The sequence below is a fragment of the Monomorium pharaonis genome, chromosome 9, assembly GCF_013373865.1.
Source record: "Monomorium pharaonis isolate MP-MQ-018 chromosome 9, ASM1337386v2, whole genome shotgun sequence".
NCBI classification, from domain to species: domain Eukaryota; kingdom Metazoa; phylum Arthropoda; class Insecta; order Hymenoptera; family Formicidae; genus Monomorium; species Monomorium pharaonis.
Window position 1 is genome coordinate 11,327,851 of NC_050475.1, and position 26,251 is coordinate 11,354,101.

Below are 26,251 nucleotides of genomic sequence, written 5' to 3' on the forward strand. Positions count from 1 at the left end.
TCATCCTTGTTGGTTATCAAATATTAAACAAGGATAAGCAATGCTCATGAGCGTTACGGGCGTTAAGTGGAACGCACCCATTGTAGACTAGGCCTAAAGGCCCTCACACATGAATTGGCTTAGTTTACATCGTGCATTTGATACGCGTATCAGGTACCATATTCGTATCAAATTCGTACTAAATATTTAGTACGCACGATGTAAACGCTGCCGGATCAATTTGGTGCGAGCGTATCAAGTAGGAGTATCGTACTAAACTGATACGCGTACCAAGTGATACAAATGTCGATGTAAACGCATAAAACGCATTTTAGAGAGAATTTAGCAATTGAGCATAACCTCAGTGCTAAAATCTAAAAACCGGTGTGAAAATGCTTAGTAGGAGACATCAACATGAATTAAATTTGTATTATATTTTTCACAGTACATGCTTAGTACATTCGATGTAAACGCGCTCGTACTAAGGCTTTGGTGCGCACCAAACTTAATACGCGTACTAAGGTTTTGACGATGGCTTAGTTTACATCGTCAAAACCTTAGTACGCGTATTAAGTTTGGTGCGCACCAAAGCCTTAGTACGGGCGCGTTTACATCGAATGTACTAAGCATGTACTGTGAAAAATATAATACAAATTTAATTCATGTTGATGTCTCCTACTAAGACATTTTCACACCGGTTTTTAGATTTTAGCACTGAGGTTATGCTCAATTGCTAAATTCTCTCTAAAATGCGTTTTATGCGTTTACATCGACATTTGTATCACTTGGTACGCGTATCAGTTTAGTACGATACTCCTACTTGATACGCTCGTACCAAATTGATCCGGCAGCGTTTACATCGTGCGTACTAAATATTTAGTACGAATTTGATACGAATATGGTACCTGATACGCGTATCAAATGCACGATGTAAACTAAGCCGATGTAAACTAAGCCTATGGCTTAGTTTACATGTAAGGTTAAGTAATATAAATTGTTTATTAAGAAATTATATATTATTATATATAAATACATATTATGTTTATATACACATTATGTATTATAAATATAATTTAAGCATTGTATTTAGACTCGTAGAAAAATATGTGCAACCTCAGGTTTCTCTCTGATTTTATATTCTATTTGGTAGACACGTAGACACTGTTTTCTCTTGACAGGTGACAGGTTAGGTCAGCTAGGCTTTCTTTGTCAGTTATATCTATCTTTCTCTCTCATACTTCCGGTTGTACCCCAAGCGACGGGAGCCAATCAGAAATCGTTAACGCATCCGCGAATTGTTATAGTATCTCTAATCCCTACTGAGGTTTGTTTTTTTGGTCTGTTCTTTCTAGCTGCACTGTTGCACTGGTGCAATAAGTTAAAGTAAAACAAGTATATTTTTTCTTATTCTAACTTATTGCACCAGTGTAACAGTGCAGCTAGAAAGAACAGACCATTTATTTCTGCACTGCTGCACTAGTGCAATAAGTTAGAATGAGAAAAAATATATTTGTCTTAAGCCAGAGATACACGATGCTTGTTTCGTGCTGGTTTGTTTGCTGGATGGAAATACTCTGGGTGCGTTCCACTTAAAGTTCGCAACGACCGTGGAATCATTTCATCCTTGTTGGTTATCAAATATTAAACAAGGATAAGCAACGCTCGCGAGCGTTGCGGGCATTAAGTGGAACGCACTCTCTGTCCTGATTGGTGTATTTCTGATGATAGATGTATATGCACCAATCAAGACAGAGTATTTCCATTTAGCAAACAAACCAGCACGAAAACAAGCATCGTGTATCTCTGGCTTTATTCTAACTTATTGCACCAGTGCAGCAGTGCAGGAATAAAAAACAGACCTCTGTATTGGCACTTGCGACTCGCGACGCATGCGTGAGAAAAGCAGCTCGTAAGAGCCACCGCACAAGCTTTTTCGTAACACGTTACGTTACGTTAAGTGCTCCATAAACCTAAGGGCCACCGCACAAACTCTTCCATAACGCGTTACGTTACGTTAAGTACTCCATACGAACCTAAGTTGTACTTAAAATTTAACTTAAATCAACGCACAAAGAAATCCTTAACGTAAGAACTTAAGAACTTACGTTAAAAGTTTCTTTGTGCGTTGATGTAAGTTTAATTTTAAGTACGAACTTAGATTTATGGAGCACTTAACGTAACGTAACGTAACGCGTTATGGAAGAGTTTGTGCGGTGGCCCTAAGTCGTAAGGCTTGTATACTGATTTTTATATGTATAGTGTGTTCGAGGAGACGCTATTAGCGCTATCAGCATCAGTTTATCCTTGTTCTACTTTTAATGAGTAATGAAGATGGACTGATGCTGGTAGCGCTAATAGCGTCTCCCCGAACGCACCCTTAATGAGTAATGAAGATGGACTGATGCTGGTAGCGCTAATAGCGTCTCCCCGAACGCACCCGTAATGCACAAGAAGCCATGCGACGATCGACGATGCCACTCTCACTAGTCTTACTCTGACGCGGCGATGCTACTCGTGTCGTGATACTCGTGAATTTGTGATTGTGTCTATTTAGTAGTTTCCATTGTCCATTCATAGCATTCAATAACCGGTATGCACGATGAAGAAACATGAAGAAAATTATGAAGCTTCGGAGCAATAGCAAGGTTGGATCTGGTTAAAAGCAATCTTGGGAAATCAAATAAAACGAATAAGCCAGTGATAAATGTTAAAAGAGGTATCAGCCACTGCGCTAAACCTACAAAAGCAAAGACGAAGGGATAGAGGAGAGACGAGGAGTCTTTTTCGTGATTTTAGAATTGGAATCTACGATAAAATAGTAAGCGGTAGGCATGTTGACAATGGCTATGTTCAGAAAACAACTGTTGCACAACAGTTGAGTAATTCGCTAATATAATTGGTCCAAATTTAGAGATCTAATTAACAGTAAGGACCAATAATTGACCGCTCACTGATCACTTGTGTTTTCTGAACGTAACCAATGCTAATCGCGAGTTTGTGCTCGTTAATCTATATATATATTTTTTTTTTACGCTCTATTATCATCACTTTTTATTTATTTTCTTTGATTAACATATAATTAAAAAAATATTTAATATGGTAAATACATAGAAATTGTATAAAAGTGCAATTAAAAAAGCATCTTTATAAGAGCAAGTCGAGAATGATCTTTGTTTTAGTTTTAAAGTTTATGCGATATACTTTCTTATATCTTTTTCACATTTTGATTAGAGATTCGTGAATACTTGTTTCAAGAGACCTATTTAAAAATTAGTAAAATAATTTGACAATTTAGTTGTTTTTTTTTCAAGTCTTATCCATGAGATATTGATGGATTAGGCAAAAATTTATAAACATTTAAAGTTAAATAATTAAGATTTTTAAATAAATATTTAATGAAACATAGTTTTAATAAAAATTTACATTGTATACATTATGAGAAGTTCCACTATTACATTTGTTTTTTTTAGTTAGTATTTGTTTATATTTTCTTTATCAAGACTAAATAAATATTCCCATTTAGGGTAGAGGAAGGAAGGCTAGTACTGTGTCTGAGATCAGATTTATTATTACAAATACAGTCAATTGAATTCTAACTAATCTAGCTTTATTTTGTAACATGTTATTGGTTATATTCAGCAGAAAAAACAGCTTTGCAACTATTGTACAATTATTTAATACAATTGGCTTTTGTGTCCATAGTTCCTGTCAGATCTAAATGTAAAATAATTTAATAGACAATTTAGTTGTTTTTTTTCCAAGTCTCTTTATCCACGAAATATTGATAGATTAAAATTTATGAACATTTAAAATTAAATCATTAAAATTTTTAATGAAATTTTTAATAAAATATAATTTTAATAAAAATTTTGTTGTATACATTATAATAAACTAATTATATATAAAAGAATTTTACAACAGTTGCAAATCTGTTTTTCTGCTGAAAATAGCTATTGATTTAAAATATAATAAAATATTACAAAAGAAAATGGCAAATAAGTTTTTAAAATAAATAAAAGATAACAAATAAATATATAAATACATATAAAAATTTTTTTAAATGGATAAAGAAAATTTTTATCTTAGATTGTTAAAAATAACTTGTCATACAACTTTTATTTTTTAATATACATATTCTACCTTAATAGAAATAGATTGTTAAAATTGTTGAAAATAATTCTGAAATTATTTAACAGGACGTGATAATTACTCTGAAAGAGAAGTATTTTTAAATATATCTTATTATAAATCATGTAATGTATCAAAATACCAACTAAATTTTAATAATGATTAAAAATGAAGAAAAATTAATGAAAAGTGGTACAAAACATAGTTCTTACAAAGGAGGAGGGTTAATAAGGCCTGTTTTTAGCTCTTTCCAAAATTAGATCAAAATAGGTGGAATCACTTAGACCTTTAGAAGTAATATTTAGTCGATTCCAGCCTAAACAGGAGTATTTGGAGCTCTACTAGTATACATATGTGTATATAAAAATATAACAATATAAAGGATGAAAAGACTTTAGAGTCTGATTCAAAGTATATAAATACATATGTGGACACACTGCTATGTGCTACTCCCTCTCCTCTTCCACTCCCTGACATGTATAAGCATGTATTTGTAGTATCTGTAGTAAAAATGATAAAACGAGTGAAAATGCATTAAAGGGGAACCTTAAGTATGAATGCCAATTGTTTAGGATTTTTGGGGATACTTTCCATGATCAAATGAATATATCTGGAATCACAATAGCATATATATCTATATGTATAAAGATGATAGATTTTTAGAAATGCTGAGTTGAAATCATACTATTTGTTTTTGTTGATTCTCCACATGATGACAGTAAAATTGTAAATGTAATCTTATATACATACATGCTGATAGAGCTTTAACCCTAGAATGACTTACCAGGGTAATTTTTTTGCCCAACGCGAATTTGATTTTATCTGCTAATTTAGCAGATGAAAGGATTGACTCGGGACATTGACCATAATTTAATTTAAAGTCTTAAGAATCGAGGAGACACTAGCTGGCGTTTGAACGGTTTTGAGTTCCGAACTGTATGAATATAAAGCGAAAATGGAGCACGCCTATACCCCAACCTAACGTTTGTGTATGCATTTCCTTCGGATACTGGAGGAAAAAATTTTATAGTAAAAATTACTATGTATGATAGTAGTCATGGGCCATAAGAAAAAATTTTAGAGAATTATACCACAAATAGTGTAAATAATATGGTAATTTAATGAAAAACGAAGTAAACATTTTTATAAATCCTTCCTTGGTCATGCTTACTATTTATTATAGTAATTTTTACGATAAAATTTTCTCTGTGTACGAAACACTGTTTTTTCGTGTTAGTAGCCTTTCAAAGAGCGAACCGCGATTGTTTTCGGCAGCTCCGCGTCTTCGTTGCCCGAACAAAGATGCCGCAAGATCTATGGCCGATGCCGATGCCGCGAGATTTGTGAGTCGATGGTGACGCCGCGAGATCTGTCAATCGATGCCGACGTTGCTATTATAATTACTTTTACAAAAAATCGTCGCTTAGACTTTACATATTCACATTTTATTTGAACGGGCACTATCTGTAGAAAGATTGGTACAACATTTTTGTATGTAAAAACCACAGGACAATATAGTGTGTAGCGAGTATCGCTTGGAGTCATGAAAATATTTTTACAATTTTTTTTATTTTAATAATATATTTTATATTAAAAAAACATTTTTACAATTTTATAGCAAAATGAAAAAGATTGATTGCCTTTATTCATTTATAATAAAATCAAATTTGCATTAGGCAACAAAATTACCTTGGTATGACATTCTTAATAAAACATGAAACATCTTAGAATTTTAAAATTATGATTAAAAGTGTTGGCAAAAAAAAAACAAAAAATAAATTCAAATATATTAAAAAAAATTGTAGATTAAAAATATAAGAGAATAATTAGGATAATAAAAGTATAAAGATATTATGAATCTTAAGGATAAATAATGACAATGTTAGAAAAGTAATGAAATAAGAAATAAAGAAAATAAGAAATTAGAAATAAAGAAATAATATTAAGTTTTTATTTAAATTTTTTAAATTGAATATTTGCAAGTTAATTGTGATACAATATTTAAGTATATTTAGGACTTTATGTTTGCCTTACCATAAAAAAACTAAAAAAAAAAAAAAATGTATTTTCTCTACAAAAGTAATGATATAAAGAAAATGTGTCAACTATAAAAAAGGATGTCCATACGAACTAGAACATTTTTTACAAATAATTATTTGTACAAATATTACAAATAAATATTTTACTACAAAAACTTGGCGCCGCTAAACCGAATAATTTGCTTTACAATTTAAAATCTTTGTGGCCTTAGATTTGACAGATCACAAAGATTTTTAAATATTATAAAAATATTTACAAAATATATATTACTATAAATCTTTATTTTTTATTTACCATAAAATTGTATAAAATATTTAGTCTATATTTTAATAATATGTTGAATAAAGGTTTTTTCTTCATGTACATAAAATATGTATAAGATATTTATATAATATTAAAAAAAAGAAATAAATATTTATAAATATTTATCATAAATATTGTGTGCTGTCTAGGTATTACTAAAATTACAATTTTTTTATAATTGAAATTGTAATGGCATTATATACATATAACATTATACATGCACGCATGAGAGAAAGAGAGAGACATTCAAACGTACGCACGCATAAGAGACTGAAATATTAAAAATCGCTTTTTTATAAACGAAGTTATACTAAACACACATACACATATGCACGCACACACACATTCAGATGCACACATAAAAGAAAAAAGAACTGGCAAATTATTCGGTTTAGCGGCTCTAAGTTTTTATAGTTAAATATTTATTTGTAATATTTGTACAAATAATTATTTGTAAAAGTAGATGTTCTGGTTTGTATAAACATCCATTTTTATAGTTAGTGCATTTTTTTATACCGTTACTTTTGTAGAAAAAATACATTTTTGTTATTTTTGGGGAAGAGATTATTTTGTTAAAATTTCATACATTTGTTGTGTCAAATTAAAATTACTTTGTATAAGAATAAATTTTTTGAGGGCATTTCTTGCGCGCGTATACATGACACTTTTTTTGTCTTGATTATATTTTAATTCACTTTTATGATATGTTTTTACATCATGGATTACATCGTGGAGGAAAAAACGGTTGTGTCTAATTTGAAGATTAGTATAACACTATGCGTTGTACAATCAAATAAGTACATACATATTACACAAAATTTTTATTTTTTTATGGAAATAAATATTCTGAGTTAAGTTGATACTTTGTTTTATAGTTTATTTTTAGTTATTATATTGAAAGAAAGAGAAGGAGAAACACTTTATTTCAACCTAAAGTAGAAAGAAAGAAAAAGAAAAATGAGTGGACGAGTAAGGGGAGATTGATTGATTGATTGATCTTTTATTAGCTTTCTCAGCTATTTTCAATACAATTTTATGCTACATCATTAAAAACAAACTCTTTTAGCATTTGTTTAAACATTTCTAAACGATTACAATGTTTAACTTCGGGTGGTAATGCGTTATACATTAACACACCCTCATAAAATAAACTTTTTTGCGCGCTTCTTGTTTTTCGAAATTCAATAACAATATCCCCTATCTGCCTAATTTCGCGTTCTTCCTCTACTATTCTAAGTCTATTACTAAATTGCTCTGGCATCATATTATTTAAGATCTTAAAAATAAATGCACATATTATAATACAGCCTTTGTCTTATGGTTATAAATTGCAACGCTTGGTGCATACATTTAACTTTGGTACGTCTGTCACATTGCAATATGACTCTCTATTTTGCGATATTTGGAGCCTACTTAACTGTGTATCTTCCATATCTATTAGTAGCGTCGCACAATACTCAAAGTGAGGTGCTATAATTGTCTTGTATATTGTACATCTAGTGTAAGCCGAGATAAAGTTCCCTATTCTATTTAAAAAACTTATTTTTTTCCCTATTTTCTTTAGCATGTAATCACAGTGATCGCTGAATCTAAGTCTATCATCAATAATTATACTCAAGTACTTTATTATTTCTACGCGCTCAATCTCATTTCCACCCAAACATCTCACAATAGTTGCCTCTCAATTCTTTTCTTCTATCTCTAACTAACATATATTTTGTTTTCCCCGCATTCATCTTTAGTTTATTAATATTCATCCATTCCTCCACTACGTTAAATGCAATATTCAATTTCTTCTCTACCTTCGCACTATTCTCACCTGTTACATATATTAAGGTATCGTCCGCAAACATTTTTATATTACACACATCCGAGTAAACGTTAACAATATCATTCATATATATTATAAACAACAATGGGCCCACTACCGAATCCTGTGGCACTCCGTATTCCGTAGTCAGTATCTTAGACCATCTATCATTAAATTGAACTTGTTGCATTCTATCTTTTAAGTACGACCTAAACCACTCTAGAACTGTTCCTGTAATACCATACTGGTATAATTTCTTTATCAATTGTCTCGAAAGCCCGTTTAAGATCTACAAAAATAACTCCTACTATTTGTCTCTCACTAATAATCAATTTCCATTCATCTATAACTGTTTGAATTGCTGTTTTACACGAATAATTTTTCCTGAAGCCCGACTGATATTCCGTTATGATATTATTACTTTCTAGGTAGACCTCAATTTGCTTTTTAATTATTATCTTTAATACTTTTTCATATATTGGTAATATATTAATAGGTCTATAATCACTTGCCCTCTTAGGTTTCTCTACTTTTGGTATTGGAATTATCATGGATGTTTACCACTCTTTCAAAAAACAACCCTCACTCAATGACTTATTTATTATATCACAATATTTGTCTCCAATGACACAAAACACCGTTTTTAATATATTGCTAGTTATTCCTTCTTCTGTGCCTTTCTTTTTTGATAATTCTCTAATGATTATTTTTACTTGTTCTGTCGTAATTGACTCAAATTTTTCTAGCTCTCCTTTCTTTTTAATACAATAAATAGTTCTCTTATTTGTGCTCGTTGTATAATTCTTATCTATAGATTTTATTATGTCTTTAATATTTTGTATATAAATTAAATTTATCAGCTATATCACACTCTATATTATTGTATAATATTTCAAAATCTATTTTTCCCACAACTTTCGCGCCTATTGGTCCTCCTTTAATAATTTCTTTTAATGATTTCTACATAGTTGTGGGATTGTTATTATTATGATCAATCATGTTTTCATAATATTTTTTTTCTTTGTTCTAATTAAATTAACTACTGCATTTCTTTCTATTTTAAATTGTTGTCAGTTTTGTTCCGTGCTATCGTACAGTGCTTTTCTCATAAGCCTCATTTCTTCTAGTCGCTAGCTTTTCTATTTCCTTTGAATACCATTTTTTCCCTTCCCATATTTTCGATATTTTAAAAATTTTCTTAGATGCTAAGATGTCTAGCGTATCTACAATACTATTAATTAAATTCTTTGCCCTTACATTAATATCTAACTCATTAATATGTAAATTATATCCTTTTTTTAAATTACTCTCCACTAGCTTAACAAACTCATTCGCATTATATCTACTATAATCCCTGCCACTGAATTCTTTATATTTATTTACAATCTTGTTCGTATTTATCACGACTTTTATCCACGCATGATCCGTTATCTTAGGTTCGTACTTGACTTCTACATTTATATCTTTATTCGCAAAAACTAGATCTATAATTGTTTTACTATTTTTGGTAACTCGTTGGTTTATCCACATATTGCTTCATACCTAGACTTTGTATAGTGGTTAGTAGTTTATTTGTATAATAAGAGTCTGTCATACAATCTATATTAAAGTCTTCTAATATTATACACTCTTCTTTTATCGTTAATTCTTCTACTATCTCTTCTAAGAATCCTATAAACTCTCCATGTGACACACTCGGTGAATGATATATTACCATTAACACTCCTTTAAACAATTTATCTTTTACTTCTATTACAACGCACCACACAATCTTTTCTAATTTTTTTAATACTACTATTTCATATTTGATATCATCTCTTACATACAGAGCAATCTTCCCTGTATTTCTATTTTCCGCGTCGCATCTAACCACACTGTATCCCGGTACACTTATTTCACTGTATTCAATTCCCGCAATTAGTCTCGATTTCGACAATGCAATAACTGCCGGATTTAATTTCTTCATAATCTGATGCTGTATCTCGTCCTTATGTGCCATTAAACTTTGCGCATTTGTATACAGTATATGTTCCTCTTCCTTCTGTGATTGCTATTTTGCATCTTCTCAGCTGGCCCTTTTCTTTTCCTCTTGTAGAACTCTCTTGAACGTTGGACATTCCGGACTCAGTGCATCATGGTCATCTTTTATCTTCAGGTTGTACGTTTGGTTTTTATACATACAATTTACACATTTCTTCTCATTTGTTGTACACTCATTTGATTTGTGATTACCTGCACATTTATGGCATGCTTCATTTTGCGTACAATATTTTGCAAAATAGTGATAGCCCCAGCATTTAAAGCATCTCTAAAAGAGAGGGAGAGAGGGAGAGAGGGAGGGGAAGGGAATGGGGAGGGAGGGAGAGAGAAAGAGAGCGCACGCGCGCGCGCGCGCGGGGAGGTGCAAGGGGGCCTTCGGCCCCCCTCCTCCACCCACCCCGTAGAAATCGCTAATCCATGTTGTACATTGCAAACAAAGTGAAGTTTATATGTGTTTGCAGATTTTTAATACAATATACACGGTGTACAACTTTGCGATGTACAACTTTGCAGTGTACAAGTTTGCGGTGTACAACTTTGCGGTGTACAACTTTTATGTGTCTAAATGTACGGTGTACAATTTTACGGTGTACAACTTTACGGTGTATAACTTTGCGGTGTACAAATTTTACGTGTCCAATTGCACGGTGTACATTTTTTTCGGGTCCAAATTGTAATTTGTCCAAAATTTATTTTTTATGTGTACAAAATTATTGTGTCCAAAATTATTGTGTCGAAATGAACCGTGTCCATTTGAAACGTGTACATTATTTTGTGTTCATTTGCACCATGTCTATTTGCACTGTGTCCCATTGTCCAAGTAAACCACTCTCGTAATTTTGAATTTACGTCATTTTACGTAAATCTCTAATGATAAAAGCGCATTTATATATGTAAGATCTATAGGTTCAGTAGTGTATGGTCTGACCTAGATAGCACAGAAAATTTATTATGAATATTTATAAATATTTTACAAATATATTTTCAAAAAATATTTTTTAAAGATTATGTTATTATTTTTCAAAAACAATTTAGAAATGATACAAAAATTATTATGAACAATATATATGTAGAATATATCTTTAAAATATACTGAAAAATATTTATGATTTATGAACTTGAAATATTTTTTATATTTTTTGATAATGATAGTATAAATATTTATTTTAAATATTTTTATTATATAAATATTATATAAATATTTATTTTAAATATTTTTATTATATAAATATTTATCAATTTTTTTTTATATCTGGCAAACTCGGACATAAAAATATGTACAAAATATTTATCATAAATATTTTTCCTTATAAATATTTTGTGTTATCTGGGAAGGTCATCGTTTTCAGCCAATGTGATTTTCAAGTTTTTCGACGTGCGCGAACGTGTGCGGACGTGTTAAACTTAAATTATTGAATGTAGCTAATGCAATCGGCTGTTTTTATCTCATTTATCTTTTGTATCCTCTATTTTTGTTGTGCATTAGCGTTTTTCTTTGCTATTTTACGCTTACTGTAATCTTGAACATAATATTATTATACCCCTTGGCCGTATTGTCTCAGTATCTTAAAAGAGGGCGGGTACGTGTCATTACGAAGAAGAAGAATGTCACTGTCACACTTTTGATATAAGAGACGCTTTTGTGTTATACTGCATGTTTAATATGTCCCGCGTTTTTAAGGCGATGATTTCGTATTTTACATGAAAATATTATATTTTAGATTTTGCATCGCGATATCTTCGCTTTTAAGGCATAGATAAAAATTAAAGACAGTTTTCATATACAAATCAACCCCAACTTTTTGATTGAGCCTAGTTAGAACTTGATCGGTTTAGTCGTTTTTGAGATTCGATAATTTTGAGGGCTCGCAAGTCGCGTACTCGCGTATAGTGCACGGTCGATTTTACATTGTGTGTTTACTTGGCGCGAGCTACTACCGTGTTTCTTAATTTCATCGCATATTTTATAAGAAATTTAACTTATATAATACACATGCTATTGAAAAATGGATATCTATTGGAATTAATTTAAAAAAAGTGGAAGACAGAATAAAGATGTTACTTTTTACAAAGTTTAATAATGTGGAACAGATGAAACTTAAGAAATCAGATAACAAAAAGATCATAGCATTTTTTTACACAAGAAATGCACCAAAAATAGTTATTTTTGTTATAAAAAGAAGAGTTTCTAATTGGATTTAAATGTTTAAATAAGATTATAAAAAGACACAAAGATACAAACATCATAGAATGTAGCAATAATATAATATATGAAATTTTATGTAATAATTGTGATGCTTTGTATGCCAGACAAAAAGACAATTAAGAATGTGTATCCGTACATAAGAAAAACATTATGCAAGATGCTTTGAAACATTCGGTTATTACTAATTATATGACTGAATTTGATTATACATTTGACTGGAATTATGCAAAAATATTAGATTTAGAACCTAATTATTTTAAAAGATTAATATTTGAAATAATTTACATAAAAGCACAAAAAGTATTATTAATTTCAATGGTGATATTGATTTATTAGACAAAATTTACTTTAATTTATTGAATAGAATAAATAATTTTTTTAGTCTATGACTTCCAAATTAACAATAAATCTATTGTCTTTGGCTAGCACGTTACTTTCGTCACTTCTCTACCAACCGCTAACTTGCGTATATTAACTTTTCTAAGACAAGGTAGGATCAAAATTGTAATAACTCACTCATCACATTATAATTAATATACTGATTATATTATGTTGAATGTACTATTATGTTGTTAATAGAAATATTTACAAAAATAAGAGGACAATTATACACAATTGATTACATGGAATTACAGCAAGCATATTGTTAATTTAAAGTTATTAAAATTGAATTATTGTATTACACATTGTTCAGACTAAATCGATCCATTGTATACTCGACTTTAGTCGAGAGAAATCGATATTTGTTGTCAAACCGAGAGATTTTATTTAGGAAAGCTCTCCACCACTTCTCGTTCGGCTCTCGATTCGTTCGCATCAACTAATTCCTCCTTTGTATTCTCGTGTATAATAATTGTAATACTTTGACGAATTAGAATAAAGAATTAAGTTTGCATAGAATCGAATCAATATCTATCCCGTACACACATAGAATTTAAGTTAAAATGAACGCAAATTAAAGAAAGTCAATGTAAACTCGATTGTCGCATGTAATATTATATTGCGATTGATAAAGACTTAGTAAAGTTGAAACTAATTTTGTTAAATGTAGTAGAAAATTATTTGAGTTTATCTAAATTGTATTGCTTGTCTTTGGCCAGTGAAATAAATTTATCTATTATTTTCAATAACGAGAAAGTTTATTATACTTAATTTGAAAGTAAGATTTGACTATTTCAAATAGAAAATAGAAGTATTTGTATTTAGTATAAAACATATAACATGGGATGTAATATTAAGCATATAATAATTATTTCAGATAAAATAATGCTGAAAAGAAAAACGGATTAATCATGTTTCTTTGAGATAAGCAAGAGCAGCGGATTAATTGTGTCTCATGTCAAAAGGAAGAGAAGTCTCTTTATCTTTTTCAAGCAGCATAGAATGGGTAAGAAATTTATTTTATAAGCTTGTAATACTGAATTCTGATTTTAATTTAAGATGGATTGCACCAACATTTGTTTATTAAATGCAAAAAAGAATTAATTATTGAGACTGACTTGTGCTTTTGTATGAAAAGAGTCGACTGTCGATGTATGAAAATAGTCGAAATAATCAACGGAACTCAGGTTTTGATTCTATTCGTTACTATTTTATTTTTATTTTTCGAGAGTCAGATCCTAAGGAAATCTTGACTTTGAGAGAGCCGATTATTGCCTAGGAAATTAGGCTGAAGAAAAACTAGGATAATGGGTTGAAGTAAGAAGATACTGTATCGAGCATAAAATAAATCTTGAAGACAGAGAATTATGGTCCAAGGAATTAGGCAAATTTGGATTGAAGTAAAGAACTTAGGGCTATGAAACTTGAAAGAAATTTGGGAACTGTAGTAGGCTAGACAGCTGTTAAACTTAAAAGGAAACAACAGGATGACGGCAATAAAAAAAGGCCATATTAAAGATTTTTTTTTACTTATACATTATAGAAATGCCGGAGTTAATGGGTTGAAAAGTACATACTTTGAACTTAGTTTACAAATTTTTTTTATTAAGAAATATGTATTTTAAAGTAAAATTGTAGAGCAACACAGAAGTGCCTTACTGGTTATCACCATAACTCGTCTAATAATAATTTGAAAATCAAAAGAAAAATATTCTTGTAATCTATATTAGTATGGTTTCAGTTAAGCGTATCCGATTAAAAAAAAACTGAATTATTGTTAAAATGGCAGGTCTTCAAAAAGAGTTCAAAAATTTGTCTTTTTAAGGGTCGAAAAATAGTAAATATTAATATTTAACAAATTTGTACACTTAATTGAAGTGAATATTAGATCAAGAATATCTAAACGAAATTTTTATGCAATTTTAATTGGTGGAGAAATCTTAATAACCAGTTGAAAAACATAACTTGAAATCTTTAACTTAATTGAACTCAACTTCTTATTTGTATGAATTTTATTATTTTAGGACAATATTCTAAAAAAAAGGGTGCATATTTTCTAATTATATAAAAAAGAAACAAACTATTTTTGGATATGTACACATAAAACATGGTACACAACACTAGACTAAGATTAACAATCTTCTGGAAGTTACAGAAGAATGTTTTAGATTACAAAAATGTAAGAGTGATAAACAGTACTTCTTTGATATAAAACTCTCATCGATAAAAATAAATTTGCTTTTTGAATTTTTGTAAAAGAGAAATTAGTTTTTTGTTAGATATGCATTGTTTTTTTTGTACCTTTTTTTTATTTAAGACCAATTTCACCAACCACGATTAGATTAACTGATGGTCAAAGTTATCAGGACAGCCAACAAATGTGAACTTTGCCATTTGAGATGACAAGGACATTTATATTTACATCTGTTGGTTGCTCTGATAATTTTGACCGTTGATTGATCTAACTGTGGTGAAATTGGCTCTCAGAAAATCAATTTTCTGTGTGTGAACCAGTTTTTTTATACAAGTAATATCTATTGTTCACTGTTTTTGTCCTTCTAATAGATGACGTGAGCTGTGAAAAAAAGTTGTATTTTTTAATGATTTCCACATAATTACCAGATTTTTTTCACATTTGTTTTTGTTATTACATTTGCACAATCTTGCGACATGGATATGGTAACTTTTGCAGAATTACCGACGTTTCATCGCTTTTGCGAATTTAGCTTTGGTTAACTTATCAATTCATGTCTTAAAGACATCAGGTTAGATATCGGATTATATCAAGATTGCCTGAAAGAAGTTAAACGCGATGATAGTATCAGTACAGGTAAATACGATTACCAAAAATTTGATTACCAAAACACTACCCGAAAATGACAGCAAATCCACATCTTTGTTCAAACTACGAAAAAAACTTCAGAGAAATTAATTTACTTAAAGTTATATAAAAATAAAATTTTTTTTTGTGAAAAGTCTTATTTATAGACTACGATTTTTTGCTACAAAAGTTAAAAATAAAAAATATTTAAATGTATACAGAGTGTCCCGAAACATGTGGGTCAACGCTTATAAAGAGGTAGAACGAATCGAGATGAACAAAAAAGTTTTTTTGTGATATTTGCAAAAATTATTGAGTCATTAAATGTTAAGCTCATACTAATGAGAGCCCGCAGAGAGGTAGGCTCTGGCCGTTTAAGTTGTCGCACACCTAACTACTACCTCTGCCTGTCTCTCTGCGCGTTCTTATTAGTATGAGTTTAACATTTAATGACTCAATAATTTTTGTAAATATTGCAAAATGGTAGAAGACTTTTTTGGTCATCTTGATCCCTTCTACCTTTTTACGTTGACCTACATGTTTCGTGACACTCTGTATATAACAAAATAAATGGTTCCTTTTCTGACCTTTTTAGACTAGCAAGAATAATTATCCTTTATATTTGTAAAAACAATATAAAAGTAATTAGAAAGATTTTTATTGTATAAATTAGAATTTTCTGCATGCATTAATTTTTTAAATAAATTGATGTAGAAATTATAATAAAATTATTCAAAATTATTTAAAAATACTAAGGACCCCGCACAATTTATATGAAAAAAAAGCTTGGTCAATTTTTTTGAATTTTTTTATATGTGTGCGTGTGTGTGTGTTACAGCAGAGATAAGCAAAATCCAAACGATCTAATATTCATTAATGAATAATGTTGTAATATTAATTAACACCCCCTTCACATACACGCACGCACGCACGCACGGACACACACAGTGTCACGAACATTTATACATGCAGATATATGTGTATATTTACATATGCGAGCAAGTTGACAAGTGTAAACGCACGCAGTAAATTTTAAAATAGCAATTTTCAAAAATTTTTGTCTCCGAAATTAGACATAGAAAGGTCACATAAATTGTAATTTTTCATTAGGGCTATAAGTACTACAATATATAAAAAATTCAAGGAAATTGACCAATCTTTTTTTTATATAAATTGTGCGGGGTCTTTTGCTGCCAAAGTTTTTTATTGTTTGAAAACATTAATGTGGCACTTTCTGACTTTATTATTAACCTAATTTCTTTATCCTATACGTTGTCACGAAGAAATTGAAATTCTACAATTTATCGAATATGAAAAAATATATTTTTTATTATATTTTTTTATTATACAAATGCACGCACGCACATACATACACAATATTTGAATGAGATATATAATAAAAAGTATATAAATATTAACAAGTAAATAGATAAAGATTATAATAAAAATAAAGCAGATTTTAATATAAATGTTAATAATAATAGTAATAGTAATAAAAATTAATGAACCCGGGGATGGTTCTTATACGAAGCTCCACTATTGGTACACAAAGTTCATTGTGCCTCCCTGCTTACTAGCTGCCTTGTTGTATCTTATATTTGTTGGAGTAGGGGTATTGTAGGGATCGCTGCCAACGATTCCACGAAGAGATAGAGTTACACCGTGTATTTGTAATAAATATTTTATTCTTTTTCCCGTTTACACTGATGTTCGGTTAGATTGCGACCTCGCAAGGCAGAGTGTCAGGTCTAGAGGTTTACAATCTACGACCCCGCAAAACAGTGTCGTGGTTGTGTTTCGTGTAATGTTTAGCGTCGGAGATACACGACCCTGCAAAGCAGATTGCCATGTTCCGAACTTAGATTGACCTGTCCCTTGTTTTTTTTCCTTTTACTCCCATCCCTACTACCAAGACAAGGGCTATAAGGACGGTTAGCCCTTGTCTTGGTCCAAGAGAGCTCAGTATCGAAGCTCCTAGCCCTGATGATGCAAACTGCAACGTTTGCGAAATGTCGACGCAACGCTGTATCAGGACGCGATATCCGGAAGCCCTTTCTATTGAAAGCAATGTCAATGGTCGTGAAAGCTGCTAATATAAAGAGCCTTCACGGAGAGGCTATCCTAGGGTCGATTAATTAATTTACTAAAGTCAGGAAGTCCTTGCACCTACAATTATGCTCATTAGCATTTCTAAAACGGTGCCGTGACCGTCAAGTGGTATCAAAATGCTTTTGATTAAAAAACCCCGTGCCATCTTTGAAGGCGAAAGGCATTCTTCGACAAGTATCGTTGAAGTTAGAGAGAGAATCTCGGCAACTAAAAAAGATCTAGCTGAGATTTCTTGGAAACTATTTGAATTACATCTTTTTCTTTCCAACTCTTTGGACCCGGAATGGTGGCAAACACTGGATCGGATAACATACGAACAAGTCAACCGTTTTGCTGAGACAAGAATACAGAAACAAAAAAGTAAGTATTATAAGATCAGTCCTCAAGTCCAAACTCCAGTTTCCACATATACAGTAAAGAATCTTAGTAGTCAAGCTCTATCTCTATTTAAAGTTTTCCGTCCTTCCTAAAGGACTTAATTTCGCAGTCATCCCTACTAGCATCCCCAGGGAAAAAATCATTAGCCAAATTGAAACAGCTATTTTTTACCTCTTTCCTAAAGAAAGCAACGACATTAGAAGACGGATGGCCAATATCCTCCACAAAGCAAAACTCTCCAGTCAAAATATAAGCAAAGAAGAACGCTTAGCACTCAGAAATCTGAAACAAAACGATATTTTAATTCTAGCAGACAAAGAGAACACCATGGTGGTTATGAATAAGGAAGACTACTGCAATAAAATCAAGGCCATGCTCTCGGATCACAATGTTTATAAAAAACTGAAACGCAATCCGACTTCCACTATAGAGGAGAAAACGATTTTTCTTCTTAGAAATACAGATTTTCCTCCTCAAACTATTAGAAATTTAATCCCCAGAAAATCTTTGGCTCTTAGACTATGGCCTTCCTAAGATTTATAAAGAATCGGTGCCATTACAACCCATTGTTAGCAACATGAATGGACCTCTAATTTATCTGCTATCTCATCAAACTTCTCTAAGAACTTACTGGACTCGACGATTTTAATATTAAGAATTTAATAGATTTCGTGAACAAAATCACTAAAATTAAAACAAAAACTGATATTCTTGTAATAATATTCTTGTAAGCTTTGATATAGTTTTATTGTTTACAAGTGTTCCAGTCCTGGACACTTTGAACATTATCAGGAAATCTGATAGAATTTCTACGAACCTACTTTTATTAATAGAACACCGTTTAACGTCAAATTATTTTTAGTTCCAAGAAGAATTCTTTGAACAAACTTCTGGAGCAGTAATGGGCTCTCTCTTTCACTCTTCATTGCAAATATCTTTATGGAACATTTTGAGAATTAAATTTTAAGAAACGCATCTCTTAAACCATTTATATGGTTCCGATATGTTGATGACATTTTTGTGATGTGGAGCCATGGCAGAGATACTCTTCCTCAATTTCTTGCCTTTCTCAACTCTTAGCATCTTAACATTCAGTTTACAATGGAAGTAGAACAAAACAATCAAATCCCTTCTCTAGATGTGTTGGTTAGAAGGAACATAGATAGTACTTTAGGCGATTAGGTCTATTGAAAACCAACACACATAGATCGATATCTTCACGCCACCTTTCATCATTATCTTTCGCAAAAGAATTCAGTCATTAGTTCACTAGTATATAGAGCCCTTAAAATTTCTGAACCAATTTCTTTTAATGGGGAATTAGAACATCTTAATCAAGTTCTAACAAAAAATGGATATAGTAGTAGAAACATCAGTTAAACAGTCCAAAGATTAAAGAACCAGTCTTAATAACATCGGGATGCCGAATGAAAAGGAAGAAAAAGAAAGAGAAGAGAACAGGACGACTTTTCTTCCGTATCTTCAAAGTACGACAGAACGCATTAGCAAAATTTTGCGTAAACACAATATAAGTGATCTTCAAACCACAAAGAAAGATTTTCCAGTTACTTCCTAATTCGAAAGAGCAGAGACCACGCTCACTAGGTGTATACAAAATTCCCTGCTCTTGCGGAAAAGTGTACACAGGAGAAACCGGGAGAAAGATTAGTACACGAATCAAAGAATATCAACGATGTACCAAATACGGCCACTTTTCTCAATCAGCTTCAGCCGAACACTGGATGGAGACTCGACACTTTGTGTAATATAAAAAAAGCTACAATGCTAGTTTCTTGTCAAGGTTACTTTGCCAGGAAACATCATGAAAGTCTCGAAATTTTGAAATATCCCAATAACCTTAACCGTGATAAGGGTTATCAGATAAGCTCGATTTGGCATACCTCCCGGTTTTTTAATTGATTAATTAAAAACATTTCCGAATAGCACATATTAATTGGCAAGTAGTAAACCAATATTGTATTTAAGATTGGCCAACAGTTGACCAATGGTAGACCAATTAACTGTGCTACTATTGGACGAATAACTCCGTCTCCTCTTACTCCCTACCACCAGGACAAGTATATAAGGACGGTTACAATCTAAGAGAGCTCAGTATCGGAGCTCCTAGCTCTGATGATGCAAACTGCAACGTTTGCGAAACATCGGCACAACCAGGCTATATGTGCCGCGGCTGTACCAGGACGCGGCATGTATCCGGAAACTCTTTCTGTTGGAAGCAATTTTGGTAATTTTGTTATAAAGGGAAGTGGAGATTACGCTAACGCGTAAATCGATCAGTTGTCCAATCTTTTGCATAGACAATAAGTGCTGTGGAAGCATGGAAGCACGTAAGTCCATGATTGATTAGATATTTAAATTTTGATAGGTACTAATATAATTTTTTTTTGAATATTTAATTTTAAAGTTTGTATATGACTTTGATGGAACAAAATCATGAGCTTACTAGACTTTCCAGAAGTTATTAATTTTTAATTAATACTGAATTCGTTTTTTAAGTATACTTGAAAAGGACCTAAAAATTGTAAGGTCGAAACGTCGTTGATTTGAAAATTGTCTCAAATTTAGCCAATTCGTTGATTAAAAGAAATCTTATTGTTTGATTATTACTGGTGACTAGAAGACTTCTACACTGGCGCAAAAAAAAACGAAACAAAATTTTTGACCGATTTTTAGGCAATTTTCAAAGTGATGCAACTTTGCGAAAAATCATCCAAATTACATGTACTTTTTTTTAAATTAAAGGGCAAAGACTACTTTGAGAATCCCTACGCGAAAGTTTGATTTGTTAAGTGCGAACCTTTTGTATCGCATGAAAACCAAACATGTGTTTTTTAATTGAAAAAAGTAAAAGTTTGTTATCATTTTGCACAAGTTTTTCGTTAAAATCTTGCTAATATTAATTCAGATTCTTAAAGTTCATTTTTTTCTAAGCAATTAAAAAAAAACATGTCGATACGATGTTTTTTGTTATTTGCACGCGAGTTTGAAATTTGTACTGCATTTTAAGGTATTTTAGCGAATAAATATGGTATTTTTTTAATATTATGAATTTTGAGTATCAATATGATATTGCACATTGATTTTATTCGTGTTGAACTCAATCATACCGCTGTTATCAAAGTGACTCGATCTGCACCACGTGGAGAATGACGATCGGATTTTGTACATCATGTGGCTCTGAAATTCATTGGTGGAAATTTGTACTTACTGATTTGAATATAACGGATAGCTGACGCACCAATTTCACTGAAGTCAACAGAAGATCACATTCATCTATACTCATAAACGCACACATACACGTAAACATACATATACACATACTCATACATAAAAAATAAAAGTTTAAATTTTATTTTAAAAAATCAGCTTTTTCAGGGCCACATGATGTACAAAATCCGATCGTCATTCTTCACGTAGTACAGATCGGGTTACTTTGATGACAGCGGTATGATTGAGTTCAACACGAATAAAATCAATGTGCAATATCATATTGATACTCAAAATTCATGATATTAAAAAAATATCGTATTTATTCGCTAAAATACCTTAAAATGCAGTGCAAATTTTAAACTCGCGTGCAATCAACAAAAAACATCGTATTGACATGTTTTTTTTTTAAATTGCTTAGAAAAGAATGAACTTTAAGGATCTAAATTAATATTAGCAAGATTTTAACGAGAAACTTGTGCAAAATGATAACAAACTTTTACTTTTTTCAATTAAAAAACACATGTTTGGTTTTCATGCGATACAAAAGGTTCGCACTTAACAAATCAAACTTTCGCGTAGGGATTCTCAAAGTAGAGTCTTTGCCCTTTAATTTAAAAAAAGTACATGTAATTTGGATGATTTTTTGTAAAGTTGCATCATTTTGAAAATTGCCTAAAAATCGGTCAAAAAATTTTTTTTTTGCGCCAGTGTATTATTTAAGTATAATTTTTTTATATAATCCAGCTTTTGATTGAGCTTAGTTAGAACTCGATCGATTTAGCCGTTATTGAAATCTGATAATTTCAGGTACTTGCAAGTCACATACTTGCGTATAATACACGATGTTTTGCTACGCGTTTACTTGGCGCGAGACATTTCCATGTCTCTTGAACTGCGATATCGCCTTGTATGGTTAAGGAGGCTCGATACTTTCACAAAATAACTTATGGTCTCAATACTTGCTTACATTGTTGTCGGTGCTAAAATACATTATATGTGCATGAAATTTTAGACCACATTGCCGATTAAATAGGAGATTAAATGGAGAAAAATACTATCAATTGTAGAGCTAATTAATATTGTTTTTATGGGAATCATGATTTTTCACCGAAAGTAGTGTATTTTTTCGCTAAAAACATCTGTGAGAATAACAAAATCTGGAGGGTATAAAGATGGAATCATAATCTTTTCATTTATGATAAGAATAATGTTAATAGCTGACTGTTTTTTAAAGATATTTATCATTAAAATGTCAAGTAGGAGGTTATGTTTGATGTGGAATTATGGAGATCGTGCGCGCGTAATCCAAACCGCGCATTACGTATAAGCGCATAAACAACATTAAAATTGAAAATGTTATATGTATTTTCAGTGATTTTTTACGTAGAAGCGAATTAGTAAAATTAGTTTTTTTTTACGATTAATTTTTAATAATTTATTTATAACGTTTAATTGCAAAATTGATTATTGCAAAGTATTTGATCCCACACAGCACACTTTATCTTAGGGATGTCCCTGGGATGTCATTTTGGGATATCGCAATATCGTTAGATATCCATGGACCGTCTGCGATATCCAAGGGATGCACAAATGTCCACCGATTTGACATCCTGTAGATGTCTTAAATGATATCCAGAGGATGTCCAAGGGATTTCCTGAGATATCGTAATATACCCTAGTGAAAAAATTTGTCAGAATTAAAAAAAAATTTTTTCAGGATTTCTGATAAATATTCCGATTTTTTATAAGAATTAAAACGTTTCTCGGAAAAACTTTAAAAATGATAAATTTTGATTAATTTAGAAAATTTTTGAATTATTCTAATTATTTTTAGAAGTTTTTAAGAATTGAAAAAAACTTGAACAAAATATAAAAAATTCTAATTATTTTTACGGTAATCATGTAAGAGGAAGAAGACTATAACAACATGTTTTAGCCAAGTCACAGTCGTACCTGTTAAAGCATGTTTAATCTCTATATCTGAAAAAAACGGTCACCCATCCAAGTGTCAACCATCGCCGACGTTGCTTGACTTCGAAGACCGTACGCATCCTAACGCCACGTGATAATCCATGAACACTTCTTGTCTATGCATACATATTTATTATAGATCATTACAATATATGTTATCAGAAGGATGAAATATGTATAGGTAACTTATATTTTTATGAATAAATATGAAGTTTTAGTTTTTTATTCATTTTTACATATGCGTGCAAAATAGCATGTGGAATAATTTATTAAATAGATTGTTTTTGCTCTGTTTGTATAAAATTAAAAAAAATTTTTAATGTCATTTTTTAAATAATTTTTTAGTATTATTAATATATACCACATTATTTCGATAAGTGTACTTTCTTTATGTTCTATTTTAATTTACGTTTCTTAGAGATTTAATTAACGCTTTTGTCACTTTTTTATTATATTATAATTCACTTTTCCTTTACACTTGATTTACGCTCTATTAATTATAGAGATAAAAGATATGATGGGATTTTATCTGGATGTAATAAGATATGATATAATAGAATATCTTACAATATCTTATAATATTTTAAGATATTTTACGATATTTTAAGATATTTTTGTAGAATATTCCGGGAGCTACTCATTGAGATATCCGTGGGATCGCCTTCGTCTGTCTGGGATAATTTGGGATATCCTCAGGATAAAGTGTGCTGTGTGGGATATAAGTTTTTATGCTAGAAATGTTTTTTTATGATTCTGTCTTTTTTTGTTTGTTATTGTTTAATTAACTTTATTATTCTAACCAGGCTTTAATGAATGAATTAATTAATAACAATATAATATTAAACAAAAAAAATAATGGTTTGGCATATTTATTTTTGTTTTTAGAAAATTTAATAGATACGTAATAAATACTAATAACTATAAATAGGCTGTAGTTTCGAAAACGTCTGATCTCCGATTTGGTTCAAACTATGAAAATAGGTTTCTTTTGGAGAAAAAAAAACATGTAAGAAGGATTTTTGGTGACTCAAAAATATTTTATATTGATAAGTAAGAAATTTATAATTTTTAGGCAAAAATTTAAATCTACAGTATTTTTTTTCACATTGTTCTGTGCTACGGTGTTTAAACAAGTACGCCGGAAGCAAATGATAATAGAATCAATTAAAGATGGAAGGAAATTTTAATTATTTTAAAAGAATTATTGGCAGAATATAATATAATCGATGACAATTTTGGTAGAGACGGATTATCATAACAAATACATAATGAAACACATATAAGATTACACACATATAAGATTACACAACAATAAGAAATTATTTAAGTTGGTAGTTTACAATTGTTAATACAATAAATTCAACGGTTAGTCACAATAATAAACATGCATTTCATACAGTGAGCTTTATGCAATAAAATTATAATGGTAAGATTAATACAAATGAATAAGTAGTATTATTTTTGAATAACAAGCATAATGAAAATTATGGAATAATACAAAGAATTAGATTTTTACATCAATAACTTTTAATAAAAAACGTGAATATTCTTTGTCGGACATAAAGCCGGGATAAAATAAAAATAATATTACATTAACAGTATTTCAAGAGAATTGACGCATATGCAAAGAAAGCCATATAGAAGCTTTGAATAATAAATGTTTAACATTTATGTAAAATGTCTCTCATCAATTGAATGCACCAGAAAGAAAATGCATCTGATAGTAACGACGGCATGAGAACGTAACTGAATAATTGCTGGATAGAACAGCTGAACGGAAACCTCTGAGTTGAGTTCTGTCCTGTCGGTTAGCCGTCGTGCTAGTTCCGATGCAGGATGAAATCATTCTCAAGAACTCAACTGAAATCACTTTACAGAGGTTCCGTGTACCTGGCGCTCGATCTCTTTTTCTTTCTCTGCAGGCCGTAGAATCTGGGGTCGAATATGTCCCTCTCTCTCACTTTTTTTCTCGGTAGGCCGTAGTATCTGGGATCGAGTATGTCTTGGTCACTCTCGCTCTTTCGGCTCGCCGTGGTGACTGCAGGAATTGAATACGAAACTCTGTCTTTCTGCAAGCTGTAGGGTTTGCAGGAACTGAATATGCAGTGTACTTGGCCGATGATACGTCTCTGATTGGATGTGCAACAAATTTGCACGAGATACGTGGCAAGTAACGAAAGCCTTTTACAATACGTTCTCAATGAGCGTCTTACTCCAACGCTCGTCTCAGAAAGAATGAATGAAATCTGATTATCTGTGTGTAGCGTCGTCAAGAGGAATTGGGTCAAACAACGCAAGATCAGACGTGAGTCGCGTCGAGGAGTCGGTCAATGTCCTCGGTATTCATTATGTACGAATGTACACAACTAGATAGAAACTATCTTATGCATATGCGTCTTTAAATTCCTGAACACACGGAGATAAGATATGTTATAATTATTAATGCGGGGATGTCGAGGGAGGAGAGATAGGATTATTTGCTTTAACCATAAGTACAGTGAGAAATAACCATGTCAAGTCGTAATTTATCATCAACAAAGTACGCATCGTACTTTTGCGCACTTTTGTCCAGGGCATCCCTACCAGCGGGGTGGATACGAGAGGGGGGCTGAAGAGGTCCTCTTTGCACTCTATTGTGTGCGTGCGTGCGTGCGTGCGAGCGTGCGTGTGTGCGTGTGTGAGACCACAGCGAAGAAGTGTCAGTTAAGTGTATTTCTTGATTATATGTGTGAATATTTGTAGCGGTATAGAGTGAAAAGAATAGAAAGATTCATTTCATGTATTATTAAGTTATATAAAATATGTATATTCTAGAAATTAAGATAGAAAATAGTGATTGTGCAATTTTATTCTT

The 26,251-nt window shown here is 31.2% G+C and overlaps 1 protein-coding gene and 1 long non-coding RNA gene across 11 annotated transcripts in view; one reads left to right on the forward strand and one right to left on the reverse strand.

The window, feature by feature from the left end:
• The first annotated feature begins 2,396 nt into the window (after window positions 1–2,396).
• Window positions 2,397–26,251, forward strand: part of LOC105831628 (activated Cdc42 kinase-like) — a 255,483-nt gene continuing 231,628 nt past the window's right edge. For 4 of the 10 annotated variants that reach the window (XM_036291791.1, XM_036291790.1, XM_012671874.3 and 1 more), the window contains exons 1-2: window positions 2,401–2,797; window positions 13,765–13,893. In XM_036291791.1, the coding sequence (XP_036147684.1) occupies window positions 13,890–13,893 (4 nt within the window). In that variant the 5' untranslated portion in view covers window positions 2,401–2,797; window positions 13,765–13,889. Of the gene's footprint in view, window positions 2,805–10,355; window positions 10,419–13,764; window positions 13,894–26,251 lie in introns of all 10 variants that reach the window. The other 6 variants (XM_012671876.3, XM_028188949.2, XM_028188950.2 and 3 more) reach the window with 6 other exon arrangements.
• LOC118647263 lies at window positions 14,097–16,412 on the reverse strand. The gene is made up of 2 exons (XR_004964572.1): window positions 16,242–16,412; window positions 14,097–15,889 (listed from the first exon to the last, which is right to left on the reverse strand). It is a non-coding gene; the product is annotated as an uncharacterized LOC118647263 (long non-coding RNA).